General features: G+C 47.8%; 1 protein-coding gene across 6 annotated transcripts in view; it reads left to right on the forward strand.

The window, feature by feature from the left end:
• LOC120998249 (membrane-spanning 4-domains subfamily A member 4A-like) overlaps nucleotides 1-20381 on the forward strand; it is a 121646-nt gene that overhangs the window by 55801 nt on the left and 45464 nt on the right. For 5 of the 6 annotated variants that reach the window (XM_040428899.1, XM_040428882.1, XM_040428858.1 and 2 more), the window contains exons 3-4: nucleotides 48-173; nucleotides 3720-3776. In XM_040428899.1, the coding sequence (XP_040284833.1) occupies nucleotides 48-173; nucleotides 3720-3776 (183 nt within the window). The remainder of the gene's footprint in view (nucleotides 1-47; nucleotides 174-3719; nucleotides 3777-20381) is intronic. The other variant, XM_040428891.1, reaches the window with a different exon arrangement.

Raw genomic sequence — 20381 nt, forward strand, 5'->3', positions numbered from 1 at the left:
GTTATACTAAGAGTGAATGTATAATGAAATTAATTTCTCTTTTACAGACAACACAAATAGTTGCAGGAATCTTTCTCATATCTATTGGCATTGCTATGAGAATAGTCAATCCTGGAATGATTGCCATTGTACTTGTGTTAATCAGCTGTATTCCGTTTTGGTCTGGAATTTTGGTAAGATATACAAATTGAAAGTGAATGTCCAGTTATAATGTTTACCAGCTATTCATTTCCTTCAGTGTTTGTTGCTTGGTTGCTTTTATTTCAGGACAAAGCTGTGATCTGTAACTTCAGTTTATCTGCAGCGACTACAGAGGCACGGGCGTACACAGAATTTGTGGGGCTTCATAGTAAATGCACGCAATTAATTGGTTTAGTCCCTGAACGGTCTGATCATGTCCAATCAGTGCAGTGTCAAACTGTGCAGAGACACACCTCCAACATCTAGTCAGTAATTAATAAGCATCTAATAGGAATAAGAGAGGAATAGAACAACATACAATTATAAGAAAAGATGAACCAGAAAATTGCCACATGTCCCTAGTGACCTACAAACTCATTGCTTCACTTCATATAGTAAATGATATACTTATGGCTCCCTAAACCAACACTAGGTGGAGCTCACTACATACTATATTACCATAATGTATACTGCTACCATGCAGTGAGCTCCCCCTAGTGGAAGCTGTAGGATACCCCACAGGAAGTAAGCTGATCAAAGGGTGTCCTGCTTCCCTGTCTGACTCCCAGTGATTAGCTGTGATTTCCACAGGAAGCCGACAGTAAGTGTTTGCTTCACCTGCAGGGCTACCATAGCAGAAGTAGAGCATATCCCACACTGTTCAGATTGACATGAATGAACTTCTTATCTTATGCAGCTATGTGCTCAGACTTTCAGAGGAACAAATTCTCTTTTTTGTATTATTTGAGCTTGCTAATAAATGAGGGTCCATGGGAACCAACCCTATTAACTAATGTCCCTATTAGGGTATTCGAAAATAAATTCTGTCTCCTTTATTTTCAGTAATAAAATCTCTCAATATTTTACTTTCAAATTCCAGAAACCTGTCCTGATCATTGACAGCTTGGAAAGGTGCAGGACAGTTGGACATGGTCAGGGTGGGTTTTGCAACCTCTGAATGTAAACAATATTTCCATTCACTGAAAGAATGCAGAGATTTTGAAAGTGAAAACACAAAGTATATTAGAAAGTTGCATATCTTTTCACTATTCAGGGATTGGAAAACCTTTTGGTAATACAGCCCTGCCTCTCAGTACATTTCTCTTTTTCTCAATTGATTTAGGAAAACAGGACCGAAGGTCACTGATGATGAAGGCAACATATTTCAAATATCATTCAGTTTTTCCTCATTTTCTTCTATAAAATAATAGTTAAAGTATAACTGTCGTATTATTATTTTTTTGAGTATTGGATTGTGGGGATTAATATCTTCTTGGTGGCCCTATTTAAACTTTTCACTGTGTATTCAATTACCCCTTAATTCCACATTTTTGTTCCTTGTACTGCCTACTTTTACCTGTGCTTAAAATAGGGTTGCTAGGCATGGTCCGTCTATCTGTTGAAGGATGGAGGACGCAGAAGCAGGCTGCGTGCAAGGTCACATTACTGACAGCCAGGGACTGTAAGTAAATGATTAAAGCCAGGTCCTCCCCAGCAGCTGATAACAGTGCCTGGGCTGTGTGCACTTCTCCCTGTCCCTGTGCTTGGCAGACGCTCCCTCACTCAGCAGAGCTGGAGAATGCAGAGTTGGAGCAGCGCACAACAGGGAAGGAGGGAGATCTGCCATCTGCTCAGTGTATAAATGAAAGCAACATGTGGTAAGAGGACCCTTTTGTGCTGCAGGAGATTAACCCTTTAGGGGGAGGGCTCTGGTTACTGACACTTTTGGGGGGCTATTGTTACTGGCTAGTGAGGGCAGGCGCAGGGGCGTAGCTAGAAATGCATGGGCCCCATAGCAAAAAAAAATTATGGGCCCCCCCCATAACAGTGTCCCTGACGGAAACTATTGTAAGACGGACCTCGCGTTCCTTATGTAAGTGAGCTTAAAGGGAACTTGTCACCAAAAAATTGCTTATTAAGCTGTTAATAGCACCTTATAGTGCTGCAAAGTAGTTTCCTACTATGCACTTTTTCTTCGTTTAGCCGCATTTAGCCTCCTTGAGAAATCAATGTTTTATTCAGTCGCTGCCCCCTGCTTCAAGTCAGATTTGAAGTCAAGGGGGCAGCGGCCTAGGCGTCTCCAATCCTGCTCTCCCCGCCTCCCGCCACCTTTATTGACACACCGGATCTCAGTGCCGGGACCGCGCTCCCAGCCCGCATGCGCAGTAAAGGGCTGCTGTAGCGTGATCTCAGCTCCGGCTCATACACTCAGCCGGCTTCAGTTTCGCTACTGCGCATGCGCCCACCAGCCTTACATACTAGCGCAGTTACAGAAGATGCCGGGCGCATGCGCAGTAGCGAAACTGAAGCCGGCTGAGTGTACGAGCCGGAGCCGGGATCGCGCTACAGGCTACAGCAGCCCTTTACTGCGCATGCAGGCTGGGAGCGCGGTCCCGGCACTGAGATCCGGCGTGTCAATAAAGGCGGCGGGGAGAGCAGGATTGGAGACGCCTATGCCGCTGCCCCCTTGACTTAAAACCTGACTTGAAGCAGGGGGCAGTGGCTGAATAAAACATCGATTTCTCAAGGAGGCTAAATGCGGCTAAACGAAGAAAAAGTGCATTAGGAAACTACTATGCAGCACTATAAGGTACTACATACTAGTACATACTTTGCACAAGTTTATTATTTACAACTTAAAGGGAACCTGTCACCAAAAAAATCGCTTATTAAGCTGTTAATAGTATTTTTTGGTGACAGGTTCCCTTTAAGTTGTAAATAATAAACTTGTGCAAAGTATGTACTAGTATGTATACTACTATCTAATAATCCTTATCTATCACTTGACACTTGCCCAGTAACCACTTCAGCCACAGAGACAGATTCCCACAGAATTCAGAGTCCCAGACTCCCACTGTCCCACTCACTCCATGATCCCATCCCATTCCCATCCCATCATCAAGCTGGGCCCTGGGCTGAGCTGGGCTCTGCTCTGCGCTGCCGCCGCCTGCCACTCAGAGTAGAGACTAGTCAAAACTCACCTCGCCGCCAGCCACCGCACGTCCGCATTGCCGCCTGCTTCTGAGTGTCTGACTGGGAGCCGGAGATGCGCGGAAACCGCGCCTCCGGCTCCTCCTCACTCAGTCAGACCTCACTCAATGTTGCGGCCGCCCCCTCTGACACGTGAGCTGCCAACAGCCTGCGCTGCACCGTGTGCACTGCCCCCGGGGCCGGGCCCTATTAGATCACAACTTAGTGGCCTGGATTTTGAATAGGAGGCAGTGGGGGGGGCCACGGGTCCCCCTGGCTCAGGGGCCCGGTCGCAATTGCGACCGCTGCGACCCCTGTAGCTACGCCACTGGGAAGGCGGGATTAGCCTCAGGGTGAGGGTAGTGGCGGCCATCTTAACTGAATAGTGAAATTGCAGTTTTATGCAGACTGGTTGCTAAGGGCTGAATCTTATTAAATATGGGGTAAGTCAGTCTAATAGTATCTGATTCTGGATTATCATGTTATTAGTAACTACATATATGAAAATTGAAATTAGGGTCTAAATGTGACAGTTATCCTTTAACTTTATATCATCTTAATTTCCATAGTTTATTATTTCTGGATCACTGTCAGTGGCTGCTTCCATGAAACCAACCTTGGGAAAGGTAAGAAAAAAGGTTGAAGAAAAACTAAATTTGATGGGAAATATCTTTCTTATAGGGCTTTACTGGAAGCTTACTCCCCTGCTCCTTCTCCTTTTAGTATGCGATGCTCCACTGGGCTCCCTCACTGAAAACATCTGGTTTGACATCGAAGGGATGTTAAGACATGGTGCACCCCAATGGGAAATAAGTCAAGAGAGTCAGGGTCTGCAGTAAACCAGTGTGCTTCTTTACTGGAGGAATTCAGGTGCAAAACAATACAGGCGAGGTATAGGGCTGGCTTCTCCAGTCTCCTACCTGACAGAAGAAGGGTTTGATGCTGAGGAAAGGCCTTAGCTAGCTGTCCCTCTCTCTTCAGAAGGCGGGTACCCTGGCCAAAGGCTGGAGGCCCAGGGTGTGTTTCAGAGTATCCCCATCTCAGTGTCTTCTTCTGGTGACTCAGGTAGTCTGGCCGAGTATGCCCCTCCAAGCACTGTTCCCTAACTGCAGGACACTTGGGGCTCTGACTGCTCTCCTTATACACAATTTCTAGCTGAGCTAGATCATTCTAGTAGGAGGGTTGGAGTGAAGAAGCTCAGCACAAACAGTTACAATGTAACAACTCGGTAGACTTGCATTAGAGCTTATTAATAATACCCAATGGCATTGACCAAGCAGTTTTTCCTGAAACACACAGGTTTTCAGACATAACAACAGAGCTAAACCAGACATTCAAAGGATCAGTCTATCTGGTTTTGGTGGTAAACAAGTCTGGCTTTTCCTTCCAAAACATGCTCTTCTTTAAACCCTATGGTAACTGTGGAAAATTATCAGCATCTCATTATTAGCTAGAAAGTCCCACAAGTATCTCAGTGTTCGATAACCCTTTCCACAGTGCTGTGCAAATACAGTGAAAATGAGCAGGATACATGTGACAACATATATAAAATGCATTTAAAGAGTATTAACCCCTTAAGGACTCAGCCCTATTTCACCTTAAGGACTTCGCCATTTTTTTCAAATCTGACCAGTGTCACTTTAAGTGCTCATAACTTTAAAACGCTTTGACTTACCCAGGCCGTTCTGAGATTGTTTTTTCGTCACATATTGTACTTCATGACACTGCTAAAATTGGGTCAAAAAAGTTAATTTTTTTGCATAAAAAAATACAATTTTTACCAAAAATTTTGAAAAATTAGCAAATTTCAAAGTTTCAGTTTCTCTACCTCTGTAATACATAGCAATACCCCCAAAAATTGTGATGACTTTACATTCCCCATATGTCTGCTTCATGTTTGTAGGATTTTGGGAATGATATTTTATTTTTTGGGGATGTTACAAGGCCTCGAGGTATTCAAAACTGGGTTTACAAACTTTGTTAACCCTTTAGGTGTTCCACAAGAGTTATTGACAGATGGAGAAACAATTTAGAAATTTCTATTTTTTGGAAAATTTTCCAATATAATCAATTTTTTCCAGGCGTAAAACAAGGGTTAACTGCCAAACAAAACTCAAAATGGGTTGCCCTGATTCTGTAGTTTGCAGAAACACCCCATATGTGGTCGTAAACTACTATTTGGCTAAACGGCAGGACATAGAAGAAGGGGAACGTCATATGGTTTTTGGAAGGCAGATTTTGCTGGACTGGTTTATTTACACCATGTACCCTTTCAAGCCCCCTAATGGACACCCCTAGAGTAGAAACTCCATAAAAGTGACCCCATCTAGGAAACTACGGGATAAGGTGGTTGTTGTTTTGGGACTATTTTAGGGGTAAATATGATTTTTGGTTGCTCTATATTACTCTTTTTTGAGGCAATGTAACAAAAAAATAAATTCTAAAATTGTTTCTACATTTGCTATTTAGTTTTGTGGAACACCTAAAGGGTTAACATAGTTTGTAAAGTAACTTTTGAATACCTTGAGGGGTGTAGTTTCTTAGATGGGGTCACTTTTTTGGAGTTTCTAGTCTAGGCTACATCAGGGGGGGCTTCTAATGGGACATGGTGTCAAAAAAAAAACTGTCCATCAAAATCTGCCTTCCAGAAACCGTATGGAGTTCCCTTCGTTCTATGCCCTGCCGTGCGGCTATATAGCCATTTACGACCACATATGGGGTGTTTCTGCAAACTACAGAATCAGGGCCATAAATATTGAGTTTTGTTTGGCTGTTAACCCTTGCTTTATTACCGGCAAAAAGGATTCAAATGGAAATTTTGCCCAAAAATGGGTGTTTTGGCACCGTTTTTATTTTATATTTTTAACACCGTTCATCCGAGGCGTTTGTTTAAAAGTTATTTTTATAGCGACGACTTTTACACACGCGCCGATGCCCAATATGTATGGCTCTCAGACATTGGAGACACTAAGCAGGCATCCTAAAAACTGCGGCCCTCCAGATGTTGTAAAACTACAATTCCCACCATGCCCTGCTGATGGCTGTAGGTTGTCTGGGCATGCTGGAAGTTATAGTTTTACAACATCTGGAGGGCCGCAGTTTGAGGATGCCTGCTCTAAAACTAATATTTTTTTGGGGAAAAAAAATTGTTTCCGTGTCTCCAAAGTCTGAGAGCCATAGTTTTTTATGTTCTCTAGTGGACTGTTGGGGATTATAAAAATTTAGTACTCCATGGAAGTGTGATACTTCCTGAAGCAATCGATAACGCAGAGGCCCGGATGATCGGGGCACGTGTCACACTGAATGGTGGTGTCCTTCCGTATCCCCCTCTTGTGACACACTGCATCTTTTTTGGGTTCGTCCCTTCTTTCCAGTATGGTGGACCACACCTGGAAAGTGTTGGCCAGGAACGATCCGGGCGCCTCCAATTCCCGAGGTACTCCGGCCTGCTCTTTCCCGGTCCGAAAAGATCAGGTCTTTGAGGACTGCCTCATAGAATTGGAGGAATGTCCCTGTGCTGCCAGCGCTTCGGGATAGTACAAAAGAGTTGTACATGGCAACCTGCACCAAGTAGACCGCAACTTTTTTGTACCATGCCCGGGTTTTGCGCATGGCATTATATGGCTTGAGGACTTGATCAGAGAGATCAACTCCTCCCATATACCGATTGTAGTCGACGATACAATTGGGCTTGAGGACCGTTGCCGCGGTACCTCGCACAGGGACAGGGGTGGTGCTGTTACCGTGGATTGTGGACAGCATAAGGACATCCCTCTTGTCCTTATATCTGACCAGCAACAGGTTTCCACTGGTAAGTGCACGGGTCTCACCCCTGGGGATAGGTACCTGGAGGGGGTGGGCAGGGAGGCCGCGTTGATTTTTCCGCACGGTCCCACAAGCGAACGTGGATCTGGCGGCAAGGGACCTGAACAAGGGAATGCTGGTATAAAAGTTGTCCACGTACAAGTGGTAACCGTTATCCAGCAGTGGGTACATAAGGTCCCACACGAGTTTCCCGGTAACACCCAGAGTGGGGGGACATTCTGGGGGTTGAATCCGGGAATCTCGCCCCTCGTACACACGAAATTTGTAAGTGTACCCTGAGGTACTCTCACAAATTTTGTATAGCTTCACGCCATACCTCGCCCGCTTTGTGGGAATATATTGGCGGAAACTGATATATTCCCCACTCCAGTATTGCCTGACACTGGGTTTTTGGACTAGACCCATATGCAGCACGAGGCCCCAAAATGTCCTCATCTCGGCTGCACTGACCGGCGTCCAGCCACCGGGTCTAGCCAAAAATGAGCCTGGGTTTTGAGCGACGAACTGTTGGGCGTACAGATTCGTCTGCTCCACCATCAGATTCACCAGTGGGTTACTGAAAAAAAAGTGGCAGGGGGGGGTCTGGGGTCTGATAGATGGATCAGAAAGAAAGAAAAGAAAGTTTAGTGTAAAAGTTTTTTTTTTTTTTTCCCCCTAACTTTTCCCTTCTTTCCCTTCCTAACGGTGCCTCTCCCTCACTGACCCTAACCTACCTGGGTGGCGATGGGTGCAGGAGGGTGATGGATTACGATTAGGGGGACTCAGGAGCTGGACGCTGGACGGTGCTGCACGGTCAGGGTGCTGGACAGGAAGAGGAGGGGAGAGAGGAGCGCAGGAAGTTTGAATCTCGCGCCTCTCTCCCCTGCACCAATCAGCACCCTGGACAGCAGTGTTCAGCACCAGGGCCAGCACCGCCTCTCCAAATCCTCGGACTGCGATAGGTGGTGTATAATTACGCCACCGATCGCAGTCTTTTTCCGGTTAATCGGGTCACAGGACACCCGAAAGGACCGGAAACGCAGAAAACCGCAGGTCTGAATTGACCTGCGGTTTTCTGCGATCGTCGATACGGGGGGGTCAAATGACCCCCCCTGCATTGTTACGGGATGCCGGCTGAATGATTTCAGCCGAAATCCCGTTCCGATTAACCCCCGCGGTTCCGGAATAGCAAATTAAAGCCATGAAGTACCGGTACGTCATGGGTCCTTAAGGATTCGGGACCCATGCCGTACCGGTACGTCCTAAGTCCATAAGGGGTTAAGCAGTATAAGTATAAGTCAATGTAAGTTAACCCTTTAAAATGAAATAAAGTAAAGAGTTGTTGACTTTGCATAGAGGAATGTCACGCCCTGCCCTGTGAGTGATCTAAGAAGATCTGTCAGACTTGCTGCACGTGATTCTATCTGACAGATTGCTTTGTTGTGGCTTTGGGCAGGATCCCACCTCCTCACAGGTTCTGCTCATTAGTTTGTTAGTGATGCTATTTATACCCGCCTCTCACTATAGCCCTTGCGGTTTATAGTTTCTCCTGGAGTTCGCTGCTGGTGTTTTGTGGATCTCCTGCTCCCAGTTCATCTTCAGATAAGTCCTCCTTCCTTCCCTTCTGTTGTTTGTACGGGCTAGGCCTTAGGAAGACACAGGTTCCTTCATCTGGTGCAAGGAACCGGTTGTCTTTTCACTTGCTCCCTAGCTGAGGGTTTGTATCAGTTGCAGCAGGGCTTAGGTTTGAGTGCATGAACACTTCTACCATTGAGATTTGTTCATTTTGGTAGCAGCCAGGGAAAGGCTGAGGGACTATAAGGTGGTGACCTTTCCCTGTTCCCTAGCTGTGGGGGCCTAGCCTGCTGTTTTGTGTAATTTTGTTGTGTTTTGTTTGCTTCTAGGGATGAGCAAACCCGAACTGTATAGTTTGGGTTCGTGCCGAATTTTGGGGTGTCCGTGACATGGACCCGAACCCGAACATTTTCGTAAAAGTCTGTGTTCGGGTTCGGTGTTCGGCGCTTTCTTGGCGCTTTTTGAAAGGCTGCAAAGCAGCCAATCAACAAGCGTCATACTACTTGCCCCAAGAGGCCATCACAGCCTTGCCTACTATTGGCATGGCTGTGATTGGCCAGTGCAGCATGTGACCCAGCCTCTATATAAGCTTGGGTCACGTTGCGCTGCACGTCACTCTGCTGATTCAAGCATAGGGAGAGGTTGCAGCTGCGACGTTAGGGCGAGATTAGGCAGTGATTAACTCCTCCAAAAGACTTCATTCTGTGATCGATCTGCAGCTGTGGATCATTGAAGTGCTAATATTGACTTGCTCACTTTTTTGAGGCTGCCCAGAGCGTTTTTAGATCACTTTTTTTCTGGGGTGATCGGCGGCCATTTTGTGACTTGTGGTGCGCCAGCACAAGCTATCACCAAGTGTATTTAACCATCAATAGTGTGGTTATTTTGTGCTATATCCTACATCAGCTGCAGGCTGAGCCTGTGTCACCGAAGTGCATTTAACCATCAACAGTCTGGTTATTTTTTGGCCATATACTACATCAGCTGCAGGCTGAGCCTGTGTCACCGAAGTGCATTTAACCATCAACAGTCTGATTATTTTTTGGCCATATACTACATCTGGTGCAGGCTGAGCCTGTGTCACCCAAGTGCATTTAACCATCAACAGTGTGGTTATTTTTTGGCCATATACTACATCAGGGGCAAGTTGAGCCTGTCACCCAGCGCCTAAAAAATAGACCTGACATTTCTATTCAACCAAATCTGTACTGTTTTAGCTGGTCAAGTTATTTGTAGTGACCGTAATATAACTAGTTTCTGGTATTTGAGGCCTACTTGAAATCTATCCCAAAAAGGATATCTTACATTGAAGGTACTGATAGTGTCATTCAGAAAAACCTAAGACACACGCTACCGTGCAGATAGAAGTCTGATTCTGAGATTAAACCTTAACCTGTCACACAGTGCAAAAAAAAACAGGTCTCACATTTCTATTCAAGCAAATCTGTACTGTTTTAGCTGGTCAAGTTATTTGTAGCGACCGTAAAAGCCCTATTTTTTTTCTGGGTTGAAAAACTATTCCCAAATTTGCCATTCTCAAAAATGTGGTGAACGGGAACAATGAGGAAAACATCTAATAAGGGACGCGGACGTGGACATGGTCGTGGTGGTGTTAGTGGACCCTCTGGTGCTGGGAGAGGACGTGGCCGTTCTGCCACAGCCACACGTCCTAGTGTACCAACTATCTCAAGTCCCAGTAGCCGCCAGAATTTACAGGGATATTTGGTGGGGCCCAATGCCGTTCTAAGGATGGTAAGGCCTGAGCAAGTACAGGCATTAGTCAATTGGGTGGCCGACAGTGCATCCAGCACGTTCACATTATCTCCCACCCAGTCTTCTGCAGAAAGCGCACAGATGGCGCATGAAAACTAAGCCCATCAGTCTGTCACATCACCCCCATGCATATCAGGGAAACTGTCTAAGCCTCAAGTTATGCAGCAGTCTCTTATGCTGTTTGAAGACTCTGCTGCCAGGGTTTCCCAAGGGCATCCACCTAGCCCTTCACCAGGGGTGGAAGAGATAGAATGCACTAACGCACAACCACTTATGTTTCCTGATGATGAGGACATGGGAATACCACCTCAGCACGTCTCTGATGATGACGAAACACAGGTGCCAACTGCTGCGTCTTTCTGCAGTGTGCAGACTGAACAGGAGGTCAGGGGTCAAGACTGGGTGGAAGACGATGCAAGGGACGATGAGGTCCTAGACCCCACATGGAATGAAGGTCGTGCCACTGACTTTCAGAGTTCGGAGGAAGAGGCAGTGGTGAGACCGAGCCAACAGCGTAGCAAAAGAGGGAGCAGTGGGCAAAATCAGAACACCCGCCGCCAAGAGACTCCGCCTGCTACTGACCGCCGCCATCTGGGACCGAGCACCCCAAAGGCAGCTTCAAGGAGTTCCCTGGCATGGCACTTCTTCAAACAATGTGCTGACGACAAGACCCGAGTGGTTTGCACGCTGTGCCATCAGAGCCTGAAGCGAGGCATTAACGTTCTGAACCTTAGCACAACCTGCATGACCAGGCACCTGCATGCAAAGCATGAACTGCAGTGGAGTAAACACCTTAAAAACAAGGAAGTCACTCAGGCTCCCCCTGCTGCCTCTTCTGCTGCTGCCGCCTCGGCCTCTTCTGCTGCTGCCGCCGCCTCGGCCTCTTCTGCTGCTGCTGCCGCCGCCTCGGCCTCTTCCTCTGCCTCTGGAGGAACGTTGGCACCTGCCGCCCAGCAAACATGGGATGTACCACCAACACCTGCGTCACCAAGCATCTCAACCATGTCACACGGCAGCGTTCAGCTCTCCATCTCACAAACATTTGAGAGAAAGCGTAAATTCCCACCTAGCCACCCTCGATCCCTGGCCCTCAATGCCAGCATTTCTAAACTACTGGCCTATGAAATGCTGTCATTTAGGCTGGTGGACACACACAGCTTCAAACAGCTCATGTCACTTGCTGTCCCACAGTATGTTGTTCCCAGCCGCCACTACTTCTCCAAGAGAGCCGTGCCTTCCCTGCACAAACAAGTGTCCGATAAAATCAAGTGTGCACTGCGCAACGCCATCTGTGGCAAGGTCCACCTAACCACATATACGTGGACCAGTAAGCACGGCCAGGAACGCTATATCTCCCTAACTGCACACTGGGTAAATGTAGTGGCGGCTGGGCCCCAGGCGGAGAGCTGTTTGGCGCACGTCCTTCCGCCGCCAAGGATCGCAGGGCAACATTCTTTGCCTCCTGTCTTCTCCTCCTCCTACTCAGCTTCCTCCTCCTCTTCTTCCACCTGCTCATCCAGTCAGCCACACACCTTCACCACCAACTTCAGCACAGCACGGGGTAAACGTCAGCAGGCCATTCTGAAACTCATATGTTTGGGGGACAGGCCCCACACCGCACAGGAGTTGTGGCGGGGTATAGAACAACAGACCGACGAGTGGTTGCTGCCGGTGAGCCTCAAGCCCGGCCTGGTGGTGTGCGATAATGGGCGAAATCTCGTTGCAGCTCTGGGACTAGCCGGTTTGACGCACATCCCTTGCCTGGCGCATGTGCTGAATTTGGTGGTGCAGAAGTTCATTCGCAACTACCCCGACATGTCAGAGCTGCTGCATAAAGTGCGGGCCTTCTGTTCGCGCTTCCGGCGTTCACACCCTGCCGCTGCTCGCCTGTCTGCGCTACAGCATAACTTCGGCCTTCCCGCTCACCGCCTCATATGCGACGTACCCACCAGGTGGAACTCCACCTTGCATATGCTGGACAGACTGTGCGAGCAGCAGCAGGCCATAGTGGAGTTTCAGCTGCAGCACGCACGGGTCAGTCGCACTGTGGATCAGACACACTTCACCACCAATGACTGGGCCTCCATGCGAGACCTGTGTGCCCTGTTGCGCTGTTTTGAGTACTCCACCAACATGGCCAATGGCGATGACGCCGTTATCAGCGTTACAATACCACTTCTATGTCTCCTTGAGAAAACACTTAGGGCGATGATGGAAGAGGAGGTGGCCAAGGAGGAAGAGGGGTCATTTTTAGCACTTTCAGGCCAGTCTCTTCGAAGTGACTCAGAGGGAGGTTTTTTGCAACACCAGAGGCCAGGTACAAATGTGGCCAGACAGGGCCCACTACTGGAGGATGAGGAGGACGAGGATGAGGAGGAGGTGGAGGAGGATGAGGATGAAGCATGTTCACAGCGGGGTGGCACCCAAAGCAGCTCGGGCCCATCACTGGTGCGTGGCTGGGGGGAAACACAGGACAATGACGATACGCCTCCCACAGAGTACAGCTTGTCCTTAACTCTGGGCAGCCTGGCACACATGAGCGACTACATGCTGCAGTGCCTGCGCAACGACAGCAGAGTTGCCCACATTTTAACGTGTGCGGACTAATGGGTTGCCACCCTGCTGGATCCTCGGGACAAAGACAATGTGCCCACCTTACTTCCTACACTGGAGCGTGATAGGAAGATGCGCGAGTACAAGCGCACGTTGGTAGACGCGCTACTGAGAGCATTCCCAAATGTCACAGGGGAACCAGTGGAAGCCCAAGGCGAAGGCAGAGGAGGAGCAAGAGGTCGCCAACGCAGCTGTGTCATGCCCAGCTCCTCTGAGGGCAGGGTTAGCATGGCAGAGTTGTGGAAAAGTTTTGTCAACACGCCACAGCTAAGTGCACCACCACCTGATACGGAACGTGTTAGCAGGAGGCAACATTTCACTAACATGGTGGAACAGTACCTGTGCACACCCCTCCACGTACTGACTGATGGTTCGGCCCCATTCAACTTCTGGGTCTCCAAATTGTCCACGTGGCCAGAGCTAGCCTTTTATGCCTTGGAGGTGCTGGCCTACCCGGCGGCCAGCGTTTTGTCTGAACGTGTATTCAGCACGGCAGGGGGCGTCATTACAGACAAACGCAGCCGCCTGTCTACAGCCAATGTGGACAAGCTGACGTTCATAAAAATGAACCAGGCATGGATCCCACAGGACCTGTCCATCCCTTGTGCAGATTAGATTTTAACTACATCCCCTTAACAATATATTATTCTACTCCAGGGCACTTCCTCATTCAATACTATTTTTAATTTCATTTTACCATTATATTGCGGGGAAACCCAAAGTTGAATAAACCTCTCCTCTGCCTGGGTGCCTGGGCCTAAATGTGTGACAGTGGCCTGTTCCTGTGGTGGGTGACGTGATGCCTGATTCTCTGCTATGACATGAAGACAGATTCTGTGCTGACATAAGGCCAGATTCTCTGTTACGGGACCTCTCTCCTCTGCCTGGGTGCCTGGGCCTAAATGTGTGACAGTGGCCTGTTCCAGTGGTGGGTGACGTGATGCCTGATTCTCTGCTATGACATGAAGACAGATTCTGCGCTGACATAAGGCCAGATTCTCTGTTACGGGACCTCTCTCCTCTGCCTGGGTGCCTGGGCTTAAATGTGTGACAGTGGCCTGTTCCAGTGGTGGGTGACGTGAAGCCTGATTCTCTGCTATGACATGAAGACTGATTCTGCGCTGATATAAGGCCAGATTCTCTGTTACAGAACCTCTCTCCTCTGCCTGGGTGCCTGGGACTAAATGTGTGACAGTGGCCTGTTCCAGTGGTGGGTGACGTGAAGCCTGATTCTCTGCTATGACATGAAGACTGATTCTGCGCTGACATAAGGCCAGATTCTCTGTTACGCGACCTCTCTCCTCTGCCTGGGTGCCTGGGCCTAAATATGTGACAGTGGCCTGTTCCAGTGGTGGGTGACGTGAAGCCTGATTCTCTGCTATGACATGAAGACTGATTCTGCGCTGACATAAGGCCAGATTCTCTGTTACGGGACCTCTCTCCTCTGCCTGGGTGCCTGGGCCTAAATGTGTGACAGTGGCCTGTTCCAGTGGTGGGTGACGTGATGCCTGATTATCTGCTATGACATGAAGACAGATTCTGTGCTGACATAAGGCCAGATTCTCTGTTACGGGACCTCTCTCCTCTGCCTGGGTGCCTGGGCCTAAATGTGTGACAGTGGCCTGTTCCAGTGGTGGGTGACGTGAAGCCTGATTCTCTGCTATGACATGAAGACTGATTCTGCGCTGACATAAGGCCAGATTCTCTGTTACGGGACCTCTCTCCTCTGCCTGGGTTCCTGGGCCTAAATGTGTGACAGTGGCCTGTTCCAGTGGTGGGTGACGTGATGCCTGATTCTCTGCTATGACATGAAGACAGATTCTGTGCTGACATAAGGCCAGATTCTCTGTTACGGGACCTCTCTCCTCTGCCTGGGTGCCTGGGCCTAAATGTGTGACAGTGGCCTGTTCCAGTGGTGGGTGACGTGATGCCTGATTCTCTGCTATGACATGAAGACAGATTCTGTGCTGACATAAGGCCAGATTCTCTGTTACGGGACCTCTCTCCTCTGCCTGGGTGCCTGGGCCTAAATGTGTGACAGTGGCCTGTTCCAGTGGTGGGTGACGTGATGCCTGATTCTCTGCTATGACATGAAGACTGATTCTGCGCTGACATAAGGCCAGATTCTCTGTTACGGGTCCTCTCTCCTCTGCCTGGGTGCCTGGGCCTAAATGTGTGACAGTGGCCTGTTCCAGTGGTGGGTGACGTGATGCCTGATTCTCTGCTATGACATGAAGACAGATTCTGTGCTGACATAAGGCCAGATTCTCTGTTACGGGACCTCTCTCCTCTGCCTCGGTGCCTGGGCCTAAATGTGTGACAGTGGCCTGTTCCAGTGGTGGGTGACGTGATGCCTGATTCTCTGCTATGACATGAAGACAGATTCTGTGCTGACATAAGGCCAGATTCTCTGTTACGGGACCTCTCTCCTCTGCCTGGGTGCCTGGGCCTAAATGTGTGACAGTGGCCTGTTCCAGTGGTGGGTGACGTGATGCCTGATTCTCTGCTATGACATGAAGACTGATTCTGCGCTGACATAAGGCCAGATTCTCTGTTACGGGTCCTCTCTCCTCTGCCTGGGTGCCTGGGCCTAAATGTGTGACAGTGGCCTGTTCCAGTGGTGGGTGACGTGATGCCTGATTCTCTGCTATGACATGAAGACAGATTCTGTGCTGACATAAGGCCAGATTCTCTGTTACGGGACCTCTCTCCTCTGCCTGGGTGCCTGGGCCTAAATGTGTGACAGTGGCCTGTTCCAGTGGTGGGTGACGTGAAGCCTGATTCTCTGCTATGACATGAAGACTGATTCTGCGCTGACATAAGGCCAGATTCTCTGTTACGGGACCTCTCTCCTCTGCCTGGGTGCCCCGGACTAAATGTGTGACAGTGGCTTGTTCCTGTGGTGGGTGATGTGAAGCCTGATTCTCTGCTATGACATGAAGACAGATTCTGTGCTGACATGAAGCCAGATTCTCTGCTATGGCATGAAGAGACTGTTTCTGTGCTGACATGAAGCCAGATTCTTTGCTATGGCATGAAAAGACTGATTCTCTGCTGACGTGAAGCCAGATTCTCTGCTATGGGACCTCTGTCCAATTGATATTGGTTCATTTTTTTTTTTTTTTTTTTTTTTTTAATTCATTTCCCTATCCACATTTGTTTGCAGGGGATTTACCTACATGTTGCTGCCTTTTGCAGCCCTCTAGCTCTTTCCTGGGCTGTTTTACAGCCTTTTTAGTGCCCAAAAGTTCGGGTCCCCATTGACTTCAATGGGGTTCGGGACGAAGTTCGGGTCGGGTTCGGATCCCGAACCCGAACATTTCCGGGAAGTTCGGCTGAACTTCTCGAACCCGAACATCCAGGTGTTCGCTCAACTCTATTTGCTTCCCTTCCCTCACCTTCCGTGACATTATAAACCGCCCATACCGTCATTTTTTTTTTCCTTGCTCCGTGCAAAATGGAAGCTGTTGATACTCTGGTTGATCGCATGCAGGAATTATTTTGGGAGGTAACAGACCTCCGTAATTCAGTTGCACTGTGTCCGAGATCTCTGGCGTCTGGCGCCGCTGGTGGGGACCAGGTCAGCCTTAAACCAAAGGTCGCTCTCCCAGATAGGTTTTCCGGGGGAAGTGAGAACTTTGTTCGGTTCAGGGAGTCTTGTAAATTATACTTTCGTCTGCGTCCGATTTCACCTGGAGACGAAAATCAAAGAGTGGGGATTATCATTTCTCTGCTGAATGGTGATGCTCAGTCCTGGGCTTTTTCTCTGGCGATCGGTTCGCAGTGCCTCCTTTTTCAGATCCCTGGGCCTGATTTATGATGACCCAGACCCAGTCTCTCTGGCTGAATCTAAGCTGCTTAGCTTGTGTCATGGGGAACATACGGCTGAGTCATATTGTGCTGAATTTAGAAGATGGGCTACTGACTCGGAGTGGAATGACACTGCTCTCCATAGTCAGTTCTGTCAGGGGCTGTCTGAGAAACTAAAAGACGTGTTTCATGAAAATCCCAATTCTTTGGAGGCAGCCATGGCTCTAGCTGTAAGGATTGATAGACGTCTGAGGGAGAGGTTCAGGGTTCCCCTAAGGCAGGAGGCACTGTCATTTGGGGAATCGGTCCCTCCTGTCCCTCGGGGTACAGTGACACTTGAACTTGGGACTGGAGAGGAACCTATGCAGTTAGGTCAGGTCTCTTCTTGCCTTGGTAATAGGAACTCTAGAGTGCAGAGAAGACTGTGTTAGTTCTTTGTTAGAGAAGGACATTTCATTAATGTGTGTCCTTTTATTAAGCCTCATAATGGTACCAAAAAACAAAAGGAGGGCTCTTTCAAAAAAACAAGTTCCCTTACTCTTTGTAGCGTGAATGAGGAGTCAGAACAGGTATATGTGTATTCTACCTGCAGCACCCGATTCCTCCTGCCTACCATGGTGGCGCTAGACTCTGAAAATATTGAATAAGAAGTATTTGTTGACAGTTGCACAGGGGTTAATCTTGTTGATTATTAATTTGTTCAGAGTCATGGTTTTAGAACTAGTGCATTAAGCAAAGAGATATCAGTGTTTGCTATAGATTCCGCTCCTCTCTCGCAAAAAAGTCTTACTCATATTGTGCAGGATATTCATTTGAGGGTGGGTGATTCTCATGTTGAATCTATTTCTTGTTTTGTTCTTAAAGCTTTGCCTGCTCCGCTGGTTCTGGGTTTACCATGGTTGACCAAACATAATCTGACCATTGACTGGCAAACTAGACAAATCAGTAATTGGAATGATTTTTGTATGGACAACTGTCTCGGCACATCTATTTCTGGGGTATCTACTAAGGTGTTACCTCCGTTTCTTTCAGATTTTTCGGACGTATTCTCAGAGGGTGGAGATCAGGAGTTGCCCTCCCCCACCGAGAGTATGATTGTCCGATCAATCTTTTTCCCAGAGCAAAATGGGCAAAATCTCGGTTATATCATCTTTCCCAACCCGAAAGAGTAGCTATGCGGGAGTATATTGCCGAGAGTTTGGCAAAAGGACATATTAGACCTTCTAAATCACCTATGGCAGCGGGGTTTGCGGCAGGGAAAACTTTCTGCGGAGACCTATTGCTCAGAATTTAAGAGATGGGCTACGGATACAGAGTGGAACGATTCTGCTCTCCGTAGCCAATTCTGCCAGGGTCTCTCTGAGAGACTGGAGGACGCATTGGCTTTTCATGAAAATCCTGAGTCATTGGAAGCAGCTATGTCTCTTGCTGTACGTCTTGATAGACGCCTGAGGGAGAGATCTAGGGGTCCTCACCTTCAGGACGTTCTGTCCAATAAGGGTACTGCTTCCTTTGACACTTATGATGGAGAGACACGGATGGTTGTGCCTTGTGATGAGCCTATGCAGTTAGGAGGAGCTACTCCTGGAACTATTGGCAAAAGCTTGGGTCATGTGAAAGGAGTCTGCTTTTGTTGTGGCAAGAAGGGACATTTGGTGAATATCTGTCCGTACTTGCAGCATCAAGGTGTAAACAAAAAGAAAAAAACTTTTAATCCCCAAATTACTATTGGTAGTATGGGTGGGGAACAAGAAAACCTACTTTTGTCTTTTACTGGTAGTACCCGTTTTCTCCTGTCTGCCGAGGTGGCGCTAGAGTCCAAAACTGTGAAAATCTAAGCATTTATCGACAGTTGGGCAGGAGTTAACTTGATTGATGGACAGTTTGTACGCATTCACGGGTTGACTACTAATGCATTAGAGAATAGTATTTCTGTCTTTGCAATTGACTCAGCACCTCTCGCCCAAAAATGCCTGTCGCAGGTAGTGAATGACATTCATTTAAGAGTGGGTGATTTGCATCAGGAATCTATCTCCTCTTATGTGTTGGAGGGTCTGCCTGCTCCGTTGGTGTTGGGCTTACCATGGTTAAGCAAACATAACCCTAACATCGATTGGCAAGCGAGACAGATTCTCGAGTGGAGTGATTTTTGCATGGACAACTGTCTTAATGCATCGTTCTCTATGGTTACCACTAAAACTGTACCCTCGTTCATTTCAGAATTTTCTGATGTTTTCTCTGAGTGGTAATCAGGAGTTGCCTCCACACCGGGAGTATGACTGTCCCGTCAATCTTATTCCCGGAGCTAAATTGCCCAAATCTCGGTTGTATAATCTTTCGGAACCCGAAAGAAAGGCTATGCGAGAATATATCACCGAGAGTTTGGCAAAGGGACATATTAGACCATCCAAATCCCCAGTGGCTGCTGGATTTTTCTTTGTAAAGAAAAAGGATGGTACCCTGAGACCATGTCTGGACTTCCGTGAGCTCAATCGCATTACCGTCCGTGATCCTTACCCCCTTCCTTTGAATCCGGATTTGTTTAGTCAGATTGTCGGTGCCAAGGTGTTCTCTAAATTGGATCTGAGGGGGGCATATAATCTGGTAAGGATCAAGGAGGGGGATGAGTGGAAGACCGCATTTAATACCCCTGAGGGTCATTTTGAAAACGTGGTCATGCCCTTTGGGTTAACCAATGCTCGTGCGGTTTTTCAACACTTTGTCAATGACATCTTTCATCATCTGGTGGGGAGGTTTGTCGTTGTATACCTTGATGACATACTAATTTATTTGCCTAATATGGAGACTCATCAGGATCATGTGAGACAGGTGTTACAGATCCTAAGAGAGAATAAGTTGTATGCTAAGATGGAAAAGTGTGTATTTGCTGTACAGGAAGTGCAATTTCTGGGTTACCTGCTCTCATTCTCAGGTTTTCATATGGATCCCGAGAAGGTCCGTGCCTTGTTGGACTGGGATCGACCAGAAAATCTGAAAGTGCTTATGCGGTTTTTGGGGTTTACCAACTACTACCATAAATTTATCTTGAACTATTCATCCGTGGTTAAACCTTTAACAGACATGACTAGGAAGGGTGCTGATATTTCTATCTAGTCTGATGCAGCATTACAGGCCTTTTCTGCTGTGAAAGAATGTTTTGCTTCGGCCCCTATTCTGGTGCAACCGGACTTGTCTCAGCCATTTATTGTTGAGGTTGACGCGTCTGATGTTGGGGTAGGAGCAATATTGTCGCAGGGTCCTTCACCCAGTAAATGGCGCCCATGTGCATTTTTCTCTAAAAAACTCTCGACTGCTGAAAGGAATTATGATGTGGGGAATAGGGAATTGCTGGCCAGTAAGTTGGTGTTCGAGGAATGGCGGCATTGGTTGGAAGGAGCAATTCATCCTATTAAGGTAATTACGGATCACAAGAATCTGGCCTACTTGGAGTCGTCTAAGCGACTGACCCCAAGGCAGGCCAGATGGTCATTGTTTTTCACCAGATTTAACTTCATCGTCACTTATCGCCCTGGGGTTAAGAACGTCAAGGCGGATGCTTTGTCATGTAGCTTTCCTGGGGGGGGGGGGGGTGAGTCTATTGACCCTAGTCGCATTTTATCTGAAGGGGTAGTTATATCCTGATCTCGAGGCCAGGG

The sequence above is a fragment of the Bufo bufo genome, chromosome 1, assembly GCF_905171765.1.
Source record: "Bufo bufo chromosome 1, aBufBuf1.1, whole genome shotgun sequence".
NCBI classification, from domain to species: domain Eukaryota; kingdom Metazoa; phylum Chordata; class Amphibia; order Anura; family Bufonidae; genus Bufo; species Bufo bufo.